This window comes from Leuresthes tenuis, unplaced genomic scaffold (assembly GCF_036924035.1).
Source record: "Leuresthes tenuis unplaced genomic scaffold, fLeuTen1.0.hap1 SCAF_3, whole genome shotgun sequence".
NCBI classification, from domain to species: Eukaryota; Metazoa; Chordata; class Actinopteri; order Atheriniformes; family Atherinopsidae; genus Leuresthes; species Leuresthes tenuis.
The window spans coordinates 18483307-18503423 of record NW_027325357.1 but is presented as its reverse complement, the minus strand read 5'-3'; the positions used below and the strand labels follow the sequence as shown (position 1 = coordinate 18503423).

Here is a 20117-nt window from a genome sequence, read left to right as displayed (position 1 = left end):
TAATACACGCTACAAATTCACGTAAACACCAGATGGCATCGACTTTCTTGCCATAAATTAAACATACACTGTAGGAGACAAATCATGCAGAAATCTGTGAGATTGGCCAGATGGATAAAGCGTGTAACCAGCCAATTTGACCAAGTTATTATGATCAAGAGAATTGTTTTCTTACTTTTCTTACTTAAACCCGAATGGCTGCTTTCTTATGTTTCTTGAAGAGTTCTTTTCCCCCCCTATATCAAAATGAGACACATCAGATGAGACAGCTCACATTGGTAGAATTAAATCAGATTTTAGGCTGTGTCTGAGCACTGTGGAAATTGTGGCAGATAAACAGTCATTCGCACGCGTACGAACACACTGTGAACGTGCACAGACGCCCACAAACTCTCATCTACGCACACTCACAAGTTATTTATGTAAACTGGTCTTGTGTTGAAATTAAATAAATAGAATTTAAAAAACACACACACATTGTGCTCTCCGTGTTCACTGACCACTCAAGTTTCGACTTTAGGTGCGGTGCGCTGCAACCGTTCTTGCTGCAGGGGGGGCATCCTTTATCAGCATGCAGCGCTGCGATGTGCGGCCGCCTCATTATTCTTCGCCTCATCGTTTTTGTTTCTTCACCTAATCCCATTTGCGAGGCCGAGGAGGACCATATTCAGTAAAAGAGACACGCTTTGTTCAGGAGGGAGGTGACACAGCCCACAGCGCGCGTCTTATCGGGGGTGAGCTGCTTGTTCATGTAACATTTCTGTCGCCTGGCAAGCTGCTGTTAAAAAAAAGATAAAACAATTTTTTAAAAAGGCCCTGTCCTCTACACGGCGTTTGTCAGAATTACCTTCTCTGGGGGTGAATATTGGACAGTCTGTTTGCTGAAGAAAAACGTGAGGAGAAAGGAAAGGTATTGGCATTTTATTTGATCCAAAATTCTCGATTAAAAAGCGTCTAAATGCAAGAGATCATTGCTTGAAGGGGTGTTTCATGATATAAGGCTTGTAATTGAGAAATAGTCAAGCTTTTTTTCCTGCAGTATTATGCACGATAATGTAGGCTGATAGGCCTGTGTGCTGTCTGGTATTTCACTCCGCTGCTCCGGACTGCTGGACAGAAAATTGCATTTTTGTGACATTTTTCCGAAAGATGTTGGGCAATGCAGATGATGTGAGGAAAACGTAGGCTAATATACTCATATCTGAATGTAACCCCTGTGAGCCAGCAAGGCTGTCTCGATTACTTTGGCAGGGGCCCAATAAGTATTTTCTACAGTCCACAGCCATCCCCGCATACCTAGAGAACAATGCTCATTTTCTGGTCAAGGAGTAAGTAGGCGCTCATTTTTATTCTAATTTTCTTGGATTACTTCGGTTACCCGTCCGGTTATGTGTCAGAATTGTTACTCCTTTCTGCCAATTGTTATTCAAGAGGAAAAATGTACATCCATGGAGTAGTTGTTACAGCCATGATCGATTAGGGTGGGTAGGGTTAATTAACCTTCAATCACACTTTATTCCCCTTATATGTCTTACTTTTTGTTAATTTATTTAAGATTTCTCTTATTTCGCCATTCCTTCATAATAGATTTGCTAATGTTATCTAGCTCTGGTTTGTGTGTTATGTTGTTGAATTGGAAGGATTGCGCAATAACACATGTTACTGTAATTTCTTATTTTGGAAATAAGAGAATAGGTCATTTAACAGTTGTGTTGTGAGAGGTTGTCTCTATCAGCTAAATTTAGCTTGTGCTTGTTATTAGATAAAATATGTTTTTTTTATTAATTGAATAAGTTCTCCATCTAATGCATTCTAAACATCAGTAAAATAACAGGAAGTGAGCAGCCAGGCTCACAGCCATTAGAGATGCTTAAACAAATCATTCTAAAACAACTCAGCACAGAAATGCTGCATTGGTCTTACCCACACCGTCCTGGAATTCCCCTGGGAGATATAAGACTGTGCAAGCAGCAAAAGAAGCGAGACTTGTATCCATGTAATGTTAATACAATGGTTTACCATTACAATGTGATTCTATGACACTCCCCCCTTCTTGTTTGGATTCTTGTCTTCTTGTTTCCAGATGGGGCGGGTGGTGCTTACTCATTTCTGTGACTGTCTGGATGGTGTCTGGAGATGCAGGTGCCAACGGTGGTTGCCCTTTCACTGACCAGATAGAGCCAGTGAGGTATATTCCCCAGACATACAATGTGGCAAGGCTGTCATTTAAGAGAGCTTGATTTGTTGCACAGTTATGAAAGCTTTTGATTAGACACAGAATCGATGTCAGTAGTGCTTGGTGTAATTAGATCACTGTACTAAGATTAAGCAACACAAGCAGCATCTCTCATTGTAGTCTCATGGACTGTATATTTGTCACATCCACCCATGCATTGTTGTGCTCTCATAATGTCAGATCACAGAGCATCAAATAGTTTGCCTATCTGGGACAGCTATTGTGAAATCTAATAATTTATGTGACGTAAATTTAGTTTCTGTCCTCAACAAAACGGGGAGTGAGCAGTTTTATATCTCCACAATACGAGCGGTTCAAGCCCACTAACAGGCATGCAGACACAGACAGTGTCTGAAACAGGGATTTTGCCATCATAGCTGAGGGATAAAGAAATTATTGTGCACTTGAAAGTTTCAGGAAAAGTCAAATTTCTGGTTCTATTTGCGTGGCAGAGACGAGGGGGAAAAAAACACAGAGGGGCGGGACTGAGGGTTGGGGCAAAAAACAACTACCAGACAGAAATTACCTTTTGTTATTAACTGTTAAAATGCTGACTTTAGTTCCTGAGCCGCACTGTGCCAATCCAATTGACTGATGACTTTGTGTTTTATGTGTGGTTACATTAACATTCCGCTGTCTGTGGGAAACTAATGGGTTTCCAAAACCAAGACTTTTTGTCCTGATTCTGACCACATTTTAGCAGCCAAAAGATTTAACAACGCCATAGCACAGTTGAGATGTGGAAACCATCTACAGAATGTTGTTGTTTGCTTAAGGAATACCTTTGCAGTCCATTCATACCTTACACATCCCTAAATAGCACCACTATAAATGGAACTACAGGTCGTCTGGAAAATCCTCCACATCTCTGAAGCCATGATGAAGATGATTTAGAGTCTGCATTACACTGTGTGTCCATTTATGGTAAAACAGCTACACGGATTTGTATTTTTTTATTTCATTCATAACAACAATGAAAAACACATTTACAAAATGTCATCATCAGAGTCAGAGTCAGTCAGCGGGGGATAGGGATCAGCGAAGTTGAATTTTGATCAGCATTATTCGCATTCAGATGAACATATGTGGAGGAATGAATCATCTTTTTCATGAGCACATTAGACAGCCATTTCAACACACATGGAATTAAGGTGCAGAGCAAAAAGAAAATCACTACATATAGGATAATTATTGTTAAAAACCATGCTGGCCATCCTTGGCCCCAAGACTTTAGCCAAGAGAACCATGAATCATTTACTACTGGTGGGGGTTGAATGGCATCTTGCGTATGTTTGATGATGTTGGTAATGTTCTTGTATTCATCGGGGACATCTACACGTCTAGTTGGTGTTTGTTGAATTCACGTTCAAGTTATTTTGGGTCTGTTCGTCCTCGCACTGTCCGCCCTCACGTCCTTTGGGGCTTAATCATTTCTTGTTCTTTTTCCCACAGTTTTTATTCTGGCTTTAATAAATTGAGGAATCCCCCTGTTGGGAATCCAAACTCAGTTGTCCAGACATTTAAATATTTTAGACTTTTATCCCCACATTTCTTTCTCATAACACCTACAAGTGGCCCCTAAATTCCTACTCCCCATTCCAAATGTGGAGGTCGTCATGACAATTCAATACAGAAGTCTCTGCAAGGATCACTTTGTTCAAATGCTAAGTAATAAAAGCAGACCTCTTCATTTAAAGGCTACAAGTAGTAAAAAGTTGATTACTTTGTTTAAAGGCTACAAGCAATAAAAAAATCACTTGTTCGTTTAAAAAAAAAAAGCCCGTTACTTTGTTTAAATGCTACAAGTAGTAATAAGCCGGCCGATTGCGGAGCTCATGAGAATTTTTTTTTGCTGAATTATGTTTGTGGAATCCCAGAGGCAATGATCCGGGGCATCTTTTTGGTCAGTCCTCCCTTCTCACAAGAGGATTTGAGGTTTGGAGGCTGGAAATCTTTTTCTTTCCAGGATGATCCCACCTCTGACACAAAATTGTCGTGGGAGTTTTTCCTATTACTTCTGGTGAAGAATGAAATCTAGACTTCTGCCGGCCAACAAAGATTTATTTTCTCTGCAAAGAAAAGTTCAATCTGCACCTCACGGTGAAGAAAGACTTAGAAGAAAGGGAGATCCAAACATTTATACGTGAGGAACGCACTTCAGGAGGCAAGGAAAGAGGCTTTGATCTTGGATGTCTTTTGGCATCCTTTATTTGACCGTCACCTCACCTGGTGTTGGTTGGGGTTTCTCAAGCAGTTCTAACAAAGACATTGAAATTACCGTTACACAGTCTATGCGTAGGTTATAGTCCTCCGTAATTTCGAGAGCGATGTAGGTACAACATCGACGTGGACCCCTACATCGTAGCCTGACGTGCACCTCCAAAAAATTCTAACTTTATGTCACGTTGACACGGACCATAAGGGTTGTGATTGGTCCGCTCAGAACATAATTTCCGGCAGTTGCTTTTTCTGGTCTTAATGGCGAAGAAGCTCGTCAAATCGGCCCGTTGACATTTGAAAGTATCGAAAGTGCATTTGTTCATCCAGGTCCCTCAGTGGGTGAACCAGTGTTGTAAATTCACCCGTTCCCAGCCTCGACCTTCGCAAACGTCTTCTCTGCCGCCTGCGCCTCAACATTTGCAATATAAGCATTTGTTCTTCAATATTGATGACCTCCAACTGCAAATACAGTTGCTCCACCTCGGTTGCCATTGGTTACTGTTGTTAACTGTAACCGGAAGAAAAAGAAAGGATTCGGCTATAACCCCTGAAACCACACAAACACACAGCCACACCCCCTAGCGGCATGGTGAATTGCAGAGCAACGCGTTCCCTCAACACAGAACTTCGAATGCTCAATGACGCCGTCACGTCGACACCGTCGACGTTACAGAGAAGCATAAACTAAGCATTAGACTGCACAAGCCTCACATTAGAATCACCTTACAATAAAGTTTTTCATAAAAAAACTATGAAAACTAGGAGAAAACTACCGTAAATTCCGGACTATAAACCTCTACTTTTTTTCCAGGCTTTGAGCTTATAATACCATGCAGTTTATATATGTTTTTTACTTTTTTTTCATGCCGCCAAAAACATTTTGCCTCGTAACATTAGACCAATAAAATTAATTAATAGTTCACAGTCAGTGCAGTTGCTTGAGTGCCATCAGATCAAATTAATTGCTAAATTTCAGTAAGACCGAGTAAGACTATTCAGTTCATGTAGACATCTTAATCTGACAAAAAGACAGATCGGATCGGGTTATTCATGATTGGATTAAGACCCCGAGATAACTCAATCCAAACGTACACTAAACGTGCATGTAGATGGCAGAAGCACGTGGGGGATTGGATTGAGCGTTCTGCACATGCTCAAAGGTATTTTCCCAGGATCGTCACCCGGAACTCGAAAGAGACGATATTGCTGTTGTTGTTGTCGCCGTCGGAAAGAAATAACGCGATGGAGAATAAGCCGTTGTGCATCGCGTTTGTGCAATAAGCATGCTCATCACAAGCAAAATGTAGAGGGACGTAGCTTCATCTTGCTCTTCGTTCTCCATCTTTCTCAAATACCTGAGTTGTTGTTGTTGTTGGTGAAGACGTCAACTGGCTCTATTAGCGATAGTTGAAATGGATACAGCGCCACCTATCGTACCGGGGTATGACATGCTTTGTGCCAGTGATTCAATTCATTCACCACCCTATATCCAAGGATAATTACCCATACTCAATTAAGGAGCATAACCCAACTATAGCTATAATCGAGTTAATCTCATCATATAGACCCACTGACTGGTCCAATGAAATTGTATGATAAATCAAACACACTTACACTGCTAAATTATTGTAAATCAGTCATTTGTACTTACCCTCAACATGAAAAACAAACGAAGAAATGCATATGAGCTTTTAAAATTAAAGGCGATCAATCAGAGATGAGATTGTGAGAGCGACAGCGAAGAGACTGAAGTGAGTTCTGAGTTTGATGGTTTTAGTGCACAGGAAGATGAAGAAGGTGATCAATGACCTTTCCTAGCTACTGTCTTTTTTTTTTTACCAGCCGTGTTACAGGCACTGTTCGGAAAAAAAAAACATTTGCATTATGTATTTGTTTATGTTACCATACACATTTAATTAAAAATCCTGACGTGTAACATCTTTCTGTGTAAATATCTCATATTACATTGCGGACACCCTCGGCTTATAATCCGGTGAGGCCTATACAAGTACAAAATGGATTTTCTTTTTAAAATGAGAGGGTGTGGCTTATATTCAGGTGTGCTCTGTAATGCGGAATTTACGGTAATCTGGATAATGTCCATTTCATGTTGTGATGTGTCATCAAGATGTAGACAAGAGGAGAAGTTACAGCAATCAGTCACACAAGATGTGTATGCCTGTCTGATAGGTTTTAGGATGTGGTCGCTGAGAAAGACAGCGCTGCTCGCCATCCTGGTGTCTGTGGTGCTCGTGTTGGCTCTCCTCCATTCATGGCCCACTCGGGCTTATACCACGGTGGACGTGTGGCAGCGACTGGGGCCAGTAGTAGAGAGACATATAGATGAGAGGCTCCCAGAGGCAAACCACCAGCTAAGCAATATCCCCTTTCATGTGAGGGATGGTGTCGCAAGGTAAGGGTTGCTGTTTTTAAATCTGAAATGTATTCTGTTTTGTTAATGTTACCACCAGTTAACGCCACAGGAAAAAAAACCATCTTATATATGTCTGATAATCTGTCCAGCTTACTGGCTCGTAATGGGTGCGTATGTGAGGGTGAGAGTGGAGGAGTAAACCTGCCTTTTGCCCAACTCTTATTCCCGCGGGTGTCAGCTCACCCCCTGTACACTGCCTTTGATTCGTCTGAGCTGGAGGAACTGAAGACAAGGCGAGCCAAAGAGTACAAGAGTTTTCAGAGAAGGTAAGCAGCAGAATAAAAGAGAGGTCACATTTTATTTTCTACTACCAAATAGTATTCTAACCGGGTGTTTTTACACATTCAAGACAGATTTAAGACATCCATATGTCAAACTAGGATCTGTGGTTGATATATTTGTCATCAATGCTGTCACTTCACCTTTTTCGAATACTGAGATGCTTCTATCGCTCAGGTGATATTATTTTGCTTTAATCTAATCAATAAAAATAGCAGTAAAGTGGTTGAAATGACAACTCATATCCAGTGTTGGTAATAACGGCGTTAGAGTATAACGGCGTTACTAGTGGCATTATTTTTTTCAGTAACAAGTAATCTAATTAGTTACTTTTCCCATTGTTGCAACGCTGAGAATGTGAAGTGGCGCGTTACTACAATTTGGTTGAATGAAGCGCAAAGTGTCAGGTTTTGGCCACACATCAGCTGCCTGGAGAGAGCAGGGGTGGGATGATGACGCTGTTGCAAGTGCGATGATGATTGGCTGGGTGGGCGGATCACGCCCTGCTCACGCTGTCTCACTGCACGCTCTGACTGCCAAACACAACAAGACAGCGACAATGGCAACGAGCCAGGGAAATTCAAAGGTAGCGTCCTCAAACTGGAGTTACCAGTACTACGTCTGGCTCATTTTATTTAAAGGCAAGACTGTTTCTGTAACATGCACGCTATGCCCAGGAAAAAAGACTTTATCCACGTCTGCCTCAAGCAACCTGAATCTTATGACGCACCTCACATCAACACATGCTAACATGACACTTGTTGCTGCTGCTGCTAACCCAAGCCCAAATATATAATGTTCTGTTTATTGTGCAGTAGGCCTAAAATACAGTTACAGAGATTTGCACTATTTAATGGTCAGATTTTCCATTGTTTCGTTTTACCCAAGTTAACACGTTTCTTAATTTTACACTTGAATTTTCTTTTCATTAATTTTATTATTGAGTTCAAATAAATACCAAATGTTCTAAAATACTGTATTTAGTGTTTTTATTCTTCAGTCACTTAATATAAACATATTTGACATTAAAGAGGTTACAGAACATGAAAAATAACGTCACAGTTACTTTGCTGAGTATCTAATTACTCTTACAATGAGGTAACTGAGTTACTAACTCAATTACTTTTTGGGGAAAGTAATTTGTAACTGTAACTAATTACTTTTTAAAAGTAAGATGACCGACACTGCTCATATCACTCTGTGCAGCCTTTTTTCATGCCAGTAGCACTTGATACTCTTGCAACTGCTCTCTTTTGTTATTTTTTTTGTTTGTTTCATGTTTTCGTTTGCTTTATTTCTGATGAGACAGCATCATGTTTATCCAAAGTGACCTATAAATGAGGATATAACATTACACCAAGCGTCAAAGAATAGAAGGGAAACCACTTGTCAGGCTCCGTCAGAGGAGACAGGGGTGACAGTGCAGAGATAGTGTGCAGGCATAGAGAAAGATAAAGTGCAGTAGAGGGGGTAGGGAAGTACAGGGTAAGTACTAGGATAGGAGATGCTCGGTCTTCAAGTGTTTCTTGAAGATAGACAGGGACGCCCCTGTTCTAGTAGCGCTCAGTAGGTCATTCCACCATCGTGGAACGACACATGAAAAGAGTCTGGATTGTCTTAAGCGTGCTGCAAACACTGCTGATAATCCTGTGATGACCAGAGTGACAGAGTTCTGACTTAAGCCTTTGCAAGAGCATTCAAGTGAATGGGAACCGTTCCATTAAGGACTCCTCAAATCATAATTTGATATGATGTATTTATTGTTGTCTTCCATTAAACTCTTTACCTCATTGTTCTCAATTGTGTTGTGACAGTTTATGTTTTCAAGTAGCGAAATGCCTTGATGGACTTCAAGCATATTTGCCTATTTATTCTATGCCAAGACATGTTTGTGGATGTATGCAGTGTGAAAAACTTTGATGCAAACTTTTCTCCTCAGGTCAAAGACACCTGCAGATGTGCTCATTATTGCAGAGGCAAACAGTCCCTTACAGTATCCAACGCAGGGCCTGGAGGTACGGCCCCTGAAAACAATCATCGTCCCAGGTATCATTTCAGATAGAGAATGATGTTTATAATGATCTCATTATCAATGTACAGCTTCAATTTTCCCAAGAATGCGGGGAGGACATGTGAAGTATGAATAACATAGAAATAGAAACAGAAAATACTCTATTCATCCCCTGTGGGGGAAATTCAGACATTATGCAATTATTAGCAAATTTCATAAACCAATATTTTCTTCCCAATAGAACATTGAAAATTTCAAATGTTGAAAGTTAGACATTTTACCATTTCATTGAAAATATTAGCTTTAATTTTATGGCAGCAATCCATCTCAAAAACGTTGGAGCATGGCCATGTTTCCCATTCTGCAGCATCCCCTCCTCATTTAAAGGGGAACTCCGGTATCTTTAAACCTAGACCTTATTTCTGGCATGAGGTGGTCCCAGTAGAGTGCCTGTGTAGAAATCCCTCCGTTAGCTCTCCTATAGCTGCAAGTAGCCATATAACAGCACCTATGAGCTAACAGAGCTATAGTACACGTTCGTTCATTCATTCGGCTTAAAGTATTGGTGAAATAAAAATAGATAATGCCTTGGGAACTGGAGTTCCCCTTTAACACCAGTCCGTAAATGTTGGGGAACTGACGGGATGTGGTGGAAATGTCTGTTAACAAGGCACAGTGAGACCGCATCAACATTTCCAAAATTTGATTTGTACTTCATGAAGGAGAGTATCAGCTCTGAAGGAGTCTCAAATTCATGACATACTTATAGACACAAAGACAGGATGTTGCAAAAAAGTGGACAAACTGCAGGGGACAGATACATTTTTTAGATGCTAACTTAACCTCTCAAGCCACCTCAGCTGCAAACAAATTACGTGACCAAGTAACTCCTCCTAAACATGTATTTGTATATGGAAAAACACAGGATAACACACCCTTTCTCTGAACTAGAAAAACAACATCCAGCACATGCTAAAGGAGAGTTGATCATTTTCCATCACTGGATCACCTTTGGGAGAAGAATGTTGTCCCATTATTGTCTGATATGGGATTCTAGCTGCCCTCCCCAAAAATGTTCTGAGAAACATCTGGATGGGAGCATATGTTTCTCTCAAACCTCTGTATACATTTCAGTGATGATGGTCTCTTTCCAGATGCATCCTCGTACCAATAGAGATGCATCGTCAATAACAAACAGGGTGGTCCCTCTCCTCTAGTCAGGAGGAGGAAAAAGAATTTAAAATTTTGATTCGTCTGACCTTAGAATAGTTTTCCACTTTGTTTCAGTCCATTTTAAGTGAGTTACATTCCAGAGAAGACGGGGTGTGTCACAGTTTATGTTCATGTGACAGTTTATGTTTTAATAGTCTTGTTTTCAGGTTTTGTTCTGGTCATGTTTTTCCCCTGCCACCAAGTTTCACTCACGTCACCTGCTTCATTGTTCACAGCTGCACCTCATTCACCAGTCACTCCCTCCACAGTATTTAGTCTCCTGGTTTCCTTTCACCCATTGCAGAATCCTCACTAACCCTTCATGCTACCGATCATGAAAGATAAGGCTGGTTTTCTGCCTCATTGTCATGGTATTTATTCATAGTCTTGTCTTGTTTTTTTCATAGTCTTGCTTTGTTTGTTCACCGTTTAAATATTTTTGAATCCGGCTCTGCCACGCCCTGTTTTGCCTTGCTGCCTGTTTTTGTGTTTTTGGAAATAAACCTTTTTCGAACTTAAAGAACTGCATCTGGGTCCTACCTCTCCACCGATCCCGACAGGGTGTTTCCGTGTCATTGTATACATGTATCTTTTTAATTTTTTTCTTTGCATGAAACAGCTTCAGCCTGCATTTGCGGATGGTGCGTTGAGCTGTGGTCACACACAGTCAATTCTGGATGTGTTCTGAATCCATGCAGTAATTTTCGTGATGGAATCATTTCTGTTTTAAGTGCAGTGTTGGCTGAGGGCCCAAAGATCACATGGATCCTATACTGATTTTTATCTGTGTTCCTTGTGCACGGAGATATCTTAACATTCTCTGAATCTTTTGCTATGTTCTTTAGATGATGAAATATTAAAAGTCTTAAAAATGATCTGAAATTGCTCCACAATTTGTAGACATTTACTACTTAGAAGCCCTTCCTGTCTAAGGTGCTCCTTTTATATCCAACAATGTTACTGATCTGTTGCCATTTAACCTAATTAGTTGCAATGTGTTCCTCCAGCTGTTTGATTTTTAGAACCGCTTATAGCACCAAATGTTGCCGGCCAGACAATGACCTTCTATGGGAAGGGTTTTTTGGGGTTTTTTTTGTTTGTTTGTTTGTTTTTTTTAGCGAGATTATGTCATACCACATTTTGCACATATTATATACACGTATACTAGAATAGTCCAGGACCTAAATTGGCCTGCCTTTAAATGAAAGACCTGTCAACTGTGGGGTTAATGTAAAAACAACAATATGCAGCAATATGGCCGATCAAATTCAATTTCTCATAGCTGGAACATCAAAATCTGTTATTTTTTAATCTTTCCAGGCTTGGCCTTACTTGACCTCCCCAGAAACAGTTATTCTGTGAGTATTTCAGTATGTCCATCTTTTCTTTTGCATAATTTAGGTATAGATAGCAGTCTTCTCACTCCATCTACTTTTGCAGATAAACATCACTGCAATGCTGGGGACCCTAAACATAGCAGCAGAGGTAGACGGAGTGAAAATCAAAGGTGATGGCGAGATGCACATGACTCTCACTAGCAGCCTGCTGCCCAACCTGAACCGACAGCTGCAGTTTGTCACCTACACAAACACACTGTTTCATCCCAGCACTGCAGACACAGGTAAGCCCTCTAACTCAGACCAAGAGTCCATCTGCTCTGAACTCTCTTAATCTTACTTTGAAAGCAAGGCAAGGCAAATTTATTTACACAGTACAATTTAACAACGAAGTAACGAAGTTTGCTCCACATATATGTTGCTCAAAAACTGAAAATAGCTTTTCCATGTTGAATTCTAACTCTGGGGACGGAAAGCAAACCTGTTTCTCACTGTCTGAAATGTGTTGAAGGTTCATAACGTACCAGAAAATCTGAGATGTACTTTGGCCAGAAACCATTTAAAGCTTTATAAAGCAACAGCAATGTTTTAAAATCAACTGTTTGACGGACAGAAAGCCAGTGTAGAGACGGTATGATTGGTATGATCCACTTTTCTGGCCTTAGTTAGGACACGAACAGCTGCCTTCTAAATCAACTACAGCTGTCTGCATGATATTTTAGACAGAGCAGGAAACACACGGTCACGATCACTAATCAAGATTAGATGCATGAACCAGCTTTTCTTTATCACTCTGACACAGTCGTGGTTTCAGTCCATGAATATTCTTCAAGTGATAGTAGGTTGACTTCATAACTGACTCACTGTTGAAGTTCAAGTCCATAATAATACCCAGATTTCTGGCTTTACTTGTGGTTTTTAACATTACAGACAGAAGTTGGCCAATGATTTTTAACAGTGCTTCCTTGGCTCTAAAGACAAAGACCTCTTTTTTCTCTTTGTTTAACTGAAGGAAATTATGGATCGCCCACTTGTTTATTTGGTCAAAGCACTTTATAAGGGATTATAATCCTCAGGCAATATGATGTGTGTGTGTGTGTGTGTGTGTGTGTGTGTGTGTGTGTGTGTGTGTGTGTGTGTGTATGTATGTAGCTATGTTTGTCATCTGAATAACTGTGGTAGCATACTTTGTTTCTTTGCATAATCTTAACCAGTTGGAGCATAGAAATTTTGAATAAAAGAGGCCAAAGAATTGAACCCTGAGGAACTCCACATGCCATTTTTTGTCTGATCAGAGGTGTTATTTCCTATAAACACAAAGTAGTCTCTGTCTTTTAACTAAGATTTAAACTAAACAGTTTAGTGCTTTTGCAGAAATTCCCAACCAGTTTTCCAGTCTGCAGAGTAATACGTTGTGATCAATCAAATGCAGCTCTGAAATCCAGGAACATTAGGAAAGAAACGTTGCTGTTGTCTGTGTTTAATTTGATATCATTTAATACTTTAACAAGAGTGGTCTCAGTACTGTGGTGTGGACATAACGGTGGCTGGAAGATGTCAAAACAGTTATATTGTGTGTCAAGAATTGGTTAAGTGAAGTTTAACTCAGTAATCTATCACTGCCAGATAGATTAGTACTTGAATGCATAGACTCCAGGGGGTCTGTTGTTTGTGTAGTGTCACAACCGGTTGGAAGGGGGTTGTGCGTGATGTGGTGGAGAGAGGACCCAGATGCAGATATTAAATAATAAACTAGATTTATTTACGAAAAAAGAGGAACAAAAATCACAGCTGAGTAGGATAACAATAACAAAAACCTCTATAGACTGTGGAGCAAAACGAAACAAGACTATGGCTGTGGAAAACAAGAGGCAAAAACCTGACCTGACAAAACCGAACAAACCTGCACTCGTGGCAAGACGTGAAGAAAGGTAAAGTGAAGTGAGGATTTCGAGATGAACTGAGGGAAACCTGGAAACTAAATACTGTGGTGAGGTGATTGGAGATGGGGTGCAGCTCTGAAACAAAGACTAGAGTGAACCTAAGGATGTGGCAAGGGAAAACATAGCAAAAAAGTATTGAGTAAAAATAAACCAGAAAACAAGACATGACAAAAAACTAAACTCAAAACGTGACATGACATGCATTTTATGTGGTGCAGGGAGGAGGAGGGGTCAGAGGTTCTGTATGGTGTAGTTTGTTTTGGAAGTGTAATGTGCTGTGGGGGTGCAGTGGGTCGCAGAGCTTCTTTTGAGGTGCGTACTGTAAGATGATTTGAATGTGCTGGTATTTGCTGAGTGCGTTGGGGTGTGGTGAGATGGGGTGCAGGGGAGGAGAAGAGTAATTTCGTTTAGGGTGAGAGGTGTAAATCGTAAAGTGGTTAGAGTTAGAATAAGTGGGTGGGGAATGTCAGTGAAGGGGGCAGCAGAGACTAAGGTCCTAAACCTTAGTCTCTGCTGTGTAAGCCAGAGTCCTTAGGGTTAGAAATTAAGTGGGAAAGGTTTTTACAAAGACAGGTAGTGTACAGGTTAGGAATGGATTAGGGTTATAGAGAGGAAAGACTTGTAGATTTAGGGCTATAGACCATTGGTCAATAGGTAATAACTAAATAGTTAATTAGATCAAATGTATTGGACTATTTAATCATTAAGAAGTTCCCCAAGTTGAAAAGACAGCTTATTTATGTTGTCGTATTGTGCAGTATATCACTTAAGGATAAGTCCAGCTTCTTGTCAAGTTTGACTGTACAATATCAATCTATTTCTGGTATTAAGATAACAAACAAGTGGCACAGTTGCCGTTTCTTATTGGGCTGTATGTGAGTTAAAGACCAGTACAGCTTCTTATTGATTAAGAAGCTGATTTTCTATCCTTACAATGCTATTTTTGTCATTAGGATAAAAAATCATTTAAAAGAGCAGTCAATTTGCAGTCATTTAAAGCAATTTTAGTCTGTTCCTCCGCTCCAATAAAATTCTGATACTACAGCAAAAGCGTCATCTGATAAAGTTACCATTCAAGTGACTTAAAGACAATGTCTATTCTGTGAATTCAGCTATACTTACATGTACAATGATCTACCATAAAGAAAGTAAGAAGCTGCAGAATGTGTTGAACATTCTCTCATATGTTCCACAGCACCAACATACAACATATTGCTCAATTCCACTCCCATGCATATGGCACAGTTAAACAATAACCATAGCTAAAAAACAAACTGTGCATGCAACTGCTGACTAATAAAAGACCAAATGCACCATTCTGTTATCATCAACGCCATACTGTATCATTGTCACACATTACAGAATGAAATGTTTTTCCTGAGACAGCCTTAATTCACACTGAGCATATTTAATGTTGTGTCTTTTAGTGCAGATTGAGACAGAGGGCCATCAAGCTGTCTTCACAATCAAGATCCGTCATGGTGTAACTCCAAAACTTTACAACACTGGATCCAAAGGAGGTACAACCCCATCATTTAATCTGTAATCAAAGTTAAACATCATCACACATTTCAACTTCTAAAAAGCCAGCATCCTATATCTGTTATCTGCAGAATACAACGTCAGCGCTCTGGTGACTGTAGCTACGAAAACTTTCCTGCGTTATGAAAAGCTTCAAAGTCTTATCGACAGCATCAGAAGATATTATCCCACCGTCACTATAGTAATAGCTGATGACAGCGAAAATCCCAAAACCATCTCTGGGCCTTACATCGAACACTACATCATGCCCTTTGGAAAGGTAGGAAGTGCACGCTTCTCTGCTTTTGCTGTAGATGAGTTCTTAATCTAAACTTCAACATCTTCTATCATAGGGTTGGTTTGCTGGACGAAACCTGGCCGTCTCCCAGGTGACCACAAAGTACGTGCTGTGGGTAGATGATGACTTCGTCTTCACTGCTAACACAAAGTTGGAGAAACTTGTTGATGTTTTAGAAAAGACCACTCTGGATCTGGTGAGGGCCTGATTTATATCATTCTGAATGAGTCCTAATGATGTTATTTCAGGGAAGTAAGTGTGTGTTTGGGTGTTTTTCTAGGTGGGCGGTGCAGTGCGGGAAGCCACAGGTTACACTGCCACATACAGACAGACCATCTCCATTGAGCCAGGAGAGGAGGACGGTGACTGTTTACACATGAGGAGAGGATATCATTACGTCATTCAAGATTTCCCCAACTGTGTTGTGACCGACGGTGTCATTAACTTCTTCTTGGCTCGCACTGACAAAGTCCAGCAGGTCGGCTTTGACCCACGTCTCACCAGAGTAGCTCACCTGGGTGAGTACAGTTAAAACACTGCATTCATATCAAAGAGACAAATTATGTCACTGTATACAGCAACTCAAAGAAATATACATATGTTTGAAGTATAGTTTTATCAGTAATCGATGATACAAGCAAGAGATAATCAACTCCATACATGTTGAGAATCTTCAGCAGCATGCCAGGAAAAGTAAAGAGCCGGGTGTGAAATGAGCGATCGATAAGTCTGAACTCCAGATTACACGCAATCGTTGTATTTGGATGATTAAGACAAAGAAAATGAAAGGCAATTAGTCCCCTGACTAATTTATCATGTAACCACATTTCTGTGGATGAGCAAAATGTTGTCTCACTTAAGCAAGGCCTTCCCTTACAGTACTGCAGAAGAGTTGAGTAAACCCTCATTTCTTTTGTATATTTACAAGCAGCCAGACTTTCTTTTTGACATTTAAAGTGGTCTTCAGTTATAGTTCTCCTGGATTTCTGAAGGTTCTTCAAAGTTTTTCTTTAGATATTAACAGATTTTTCATTCATTTTGGCTCCAGTCCTTGTACCCGACCATTTTCAAAGGAATGGGTTTTTTGTTTGTTAAGCTACTTGACTCTGACCTATGAATCATTCAAGTATACAAATGCGTCTAAATCAAGCATGAACCAGTGTTGGGTCAAAGCATAACAGACAACTTAGATCATTTGAAATTTAATCTTAGGGAATTTTCCTACAAGCAGGCTGTTACATAGATGCATATTTAGTTTAAATTTCCTTACTTCTTTATATGAAAAACACCAAAAACAAAAAAAAAAGTACTAAATAGTACTTTTTGGGGGGATTCCCCCAAAGAACTCTCAAACAAAAAAAAACTTGGCATTTGACGGCATAGTGTGCCTGAAAAATCTGAGGAAACTAAACAAGTGGAGCATAAAAGAAAAAGTGGCAGACCTAAAAAAAACATCCACAACAGAAGAACTTAAGAAATCCTGACCTTTTCCTGACACAGGACCTGAGAGATGCATCTGGACCTTCAGCTGATCCATCTACTGTTCACTGAAGCCTCATCAGAAATGGTCTCCATATCAGGGGTGGCTGTCGAAAAGCCATTTTTAATGAAGGGAAACAGGGAGAAAAATTATTATTTGAAAAATTATACAAGAAGTGGACTGGGACAGGTCTTATGGAAGGATGAATCCTCCCCAGAGCCCAAACCTCAACATTATTGAAGCAGTGTGGGGTCATCTTGACAGAGAACGGAACAAAAGGCAGCCGACATCCAAAGAAGAGCTTTGGGATGTCCTTCAAGAAGCCTGGAGAACTATTCCTGAAGACTACATAAAGAAATGGCAGAAAGCTTGTCTAAAAAGGTTCAGGCTGTATTGAAGAATAGAGGTGCTCAGACCAGATTTTGACTTTGAAGCTCATTAGAACTCATAAAATCCTAATGTACTTTATTTCCGTTTATGTTTGCATGTTTCAATAAATTGCCACACCTATTTCCATTTTTCTAGAATTATATTAAGAAAGAGGGAGAGGTGCAACATTTTTGCACAGTATAGTGTTGTTTCTGGTATATAGTATATCTTTACATCTGTTTTTACACAATATGCCAACAGAGAGGGTTGTGTTTTTGTGTAAATGACATTTTTGACGTGACTGGAGTCTTTCAACAACACTTACCAAATTCAGTTATTATGTTTGTCTCAATTCTTTTTTTCCACTTTACTTCTCCTCAGAGTTTTTCATTGATGGCCTGGGATCTCTCCATGTTGGCTCCTGTGATGATGTCATTGTAAATCATGCAACCAAAATTAAACTCCCCTGGGTCAGCCAGTCAGAGAGCGACAAGACGTATGCCAAGTTCCGATATCCACCGGCCTCGTCTGATGCCACGCGCACAAAAAATGGCCTCCTGTTCTTCAAGAACCGTTTTCAGTGTTTGACTCGTAATTAGTTCCCCCTCTACTCCTCATCCCAAAGGTTCCTCTGCTCCTCCTGAGTTGCCAAAGAAGTTCTCCTCAACCTCACCCCATCAGATAAGATTTACGACAAACATGTCCCTTTGCCTCTTCTTTACAACCTTTGGACGTTTTTTCTGCCTTCAGGCTTTAGAGCAGTTTTAGCATGTTTCACCTGTCAAAGCACAGCTCGGCAGTCAGCTAGAAATAAGTCTACAAAAAAACAATGTAAGCTCTATGCTGGACAGAAAACAGGGGTCAGCTTTAGTTGTTAAATCACAGTATGATATTGACTAATGTCAGTTTGTAAGGGGATTTTGTTTTGTCAAATCTTATTTGACTGTACATCCTTTGTGTTGTTCCAACATGTGACAGAAAGCTGTTGTTTCAACATGAAGGAAAACCCAACAGGTAGCATCTAAGACTCTCTTCTTTGTCATCCTCTTGTACTGTGGGTAGGGGAATATGTGGTATCCCGCTTGGAAAAGACAGGCGTGGTGTCTCCAAGCTGGAGAACAAGGACTCTGTTGGTGAGGACAAAGAAACACTTCACAGAAACAGACAGCCCTGTAGACTGGGAGCATAAGTGCCACATAATGAACACATTCAAAGACTGTTTTGTGCGTGGTTCATAAGTTCTATGACTGACTGGTCAGATGGCTTTGGGGTGTTTTATTTGATCTGTGTTATGGTTTGTCTACGTCCTTAACAAGAGTCCATTTTGGTATGCGTGAGGGATAAATCCCATCTGAGGAGGCGAAACTTTAAATTCCATCTATCTGGAGTCACACATGTCGTGAACTGATCTGGAAGCAGCTTTGTCTTTGTCTGCTGCTGTCTGTCACTCTCCAGTTTCTTCAACAAGCATCTGAAAGAGAGGAGCATTTGTGTCTGCGCACACCAGTGAAATACAGCAAACTGCATCATTATATGCTGCCTAAAACAAATGTGTTTGATGATCAACTGACATCTAAAAACACAGTGTGAGAGGAAGAGTGAGACAACAACGAGGATTACCATGCGGTACGAGATGAGTACCATTATGTTTTTATACCAAGAGATACTGTTGTGTTGGAGTGCGATGAGCTGCCTGAAGTGTTGATGTGGTTCTTTTAAACCATGACCTTCAGATGGCGCCCTTAAATCTGTTTGTTGTTTCCTGACATGTTGAATAAGTTTGTAACAGTCAATTTGTTATCAGCGAAGAGGTGCCAGTGATTTTAGCCAGGGAAATATTTTTTAAAAAGTTTTTGGTTTTTTTTGGTGAAATTTTTCTGTTATGTTTTTTTAAAAGATTCTTCAATTAAGAAATTAATTTTTTTGTTTTCGTTCATGTTTACCTTCTAGACAGGTAAAAGTGACTAACACGATTAATATTATTTATTACTGTAATTGCACCGTCTTACGTTCAAAAGTTTGCCACACATTCAAAAGTTTGCCACGCGTTAGAAGTTGAAAATGATCTTTAGCAAAGCTGGAAACTTTGCTAAGAAATGACATTTGTTGTGTTGACACAAAAATATAGTATATTGCCTGCTTCACCCAGAAAACACTGATATGAATAATTTGATTGCGGCATTATGGGTAGTTTTTTATTTTCAAAAGTTATTAAAATGTCTGTGGGGGAAAAAAAAGGGCTTGTGTTATGCTGTTTGGAAGGAGGGTTGGGGTAAAGAAAATGCATGTTACCACTGAGTAACTGTCCCATGTTCTTCTCTGTACACCTTCTTAAAGTGTAAAGCAGTTCATAAGTATGACATATATTGTTAGAGAAAAGAGTATCTTAAGCATTCAATAATGCGACATCTTCTCCTGGAGAAAAAACAAAGGCAAACTAAAACAAACATAAATCTTTCAACTATCTTGAAATTGCTGTTTCAGCAGTACATAATGCTGATAATAAAGTCTAAAGTTAAAAAGGGACAAGAGCACCCTACCAACAGTGAAACATGGTTTTTAATCATGCTTTGGGGGGTGCTTTGCTGTTCCTGGCTCTGGTTGCAGTGAGTGAGCAAATGAGAAGGCCTCTGCTTCATTTGAATGCAAAACTCTCTACTCTCAGAAAATCAGGTTTAAGGCAGTTCTGAGATCTTCCAGTGGGACTAACTATGTAACCGCACGAAAGCTGAAAAGTTGAAAAAGAAAGATGTAGGGTTTTAAACCCAGCCATTTTT

The 20117-nt window shown here is 40.0% G+C and overlaps 1 protein-coding gene across 1 annotated transcript; it reads left to right on the top strand.

Moving 5' to 3' along the window:
* The first annotated feature begins 530 nt into the window (after window positions 1-530).
* b4galnt1b (beta-1,4-N-acetyl-galactosaminyl transferase 1b) lies at window positions 531-19577 on the top strand. The gene is made up of 12 exons (XM_072382278.1): window positions 531-734; window positions 2084-2188; window positions 6647-6869; window positions 6980-7156; window positions 9109-9215; window positions 11713-11750; window positions 11833-12013; window positions 15100-15192; window positions 15286-15473; window positions 15547-15687; window positions 15772-16009; window positions 17722-19577. Exons 3-12 carry the CDS (start codon window positions 6655-6657, stop codon window positions 17937-17939), a joined length of 1596 nt encoding a protein of 531 aa, XP_072238379.1. The 5' UTR covers window positions 531-734; window positions 2084-2188; window positions 6647-6654; the 3' UTR covers window positions 17940-19577.
* Window positions 19578-20117: the final 540 nt, after the last annotated feature.

What these genes read in the sequence shown, in the direction of transcription:
- b4galnt1b (XM_072382278.1), top strand. Translation starts at nt 6,655, where the DNA reads ATGTGGTCGCTGAGAAAGACAGCGCTGCTCGCCATCCTGGTGTCTGTG. An exon ending in TACAAGAGTTTTCAGAGAAG is followed by an intron (nt 7,157 to 9,108) that starts GTAAGCAGCAGA and finishes TTTTCTCCTCAG; the next exon opens with GTCAAAGACACCTGCAGATG. An exon ending in CAACACTGGATCCAAAGGAG is followed by an intron (nt 15,193 to 15,285) that starts GTACAACCCCAT and finishes TGTTATCTGCAG; the next exon opens with AATACAACGTCAGCGCTCTG.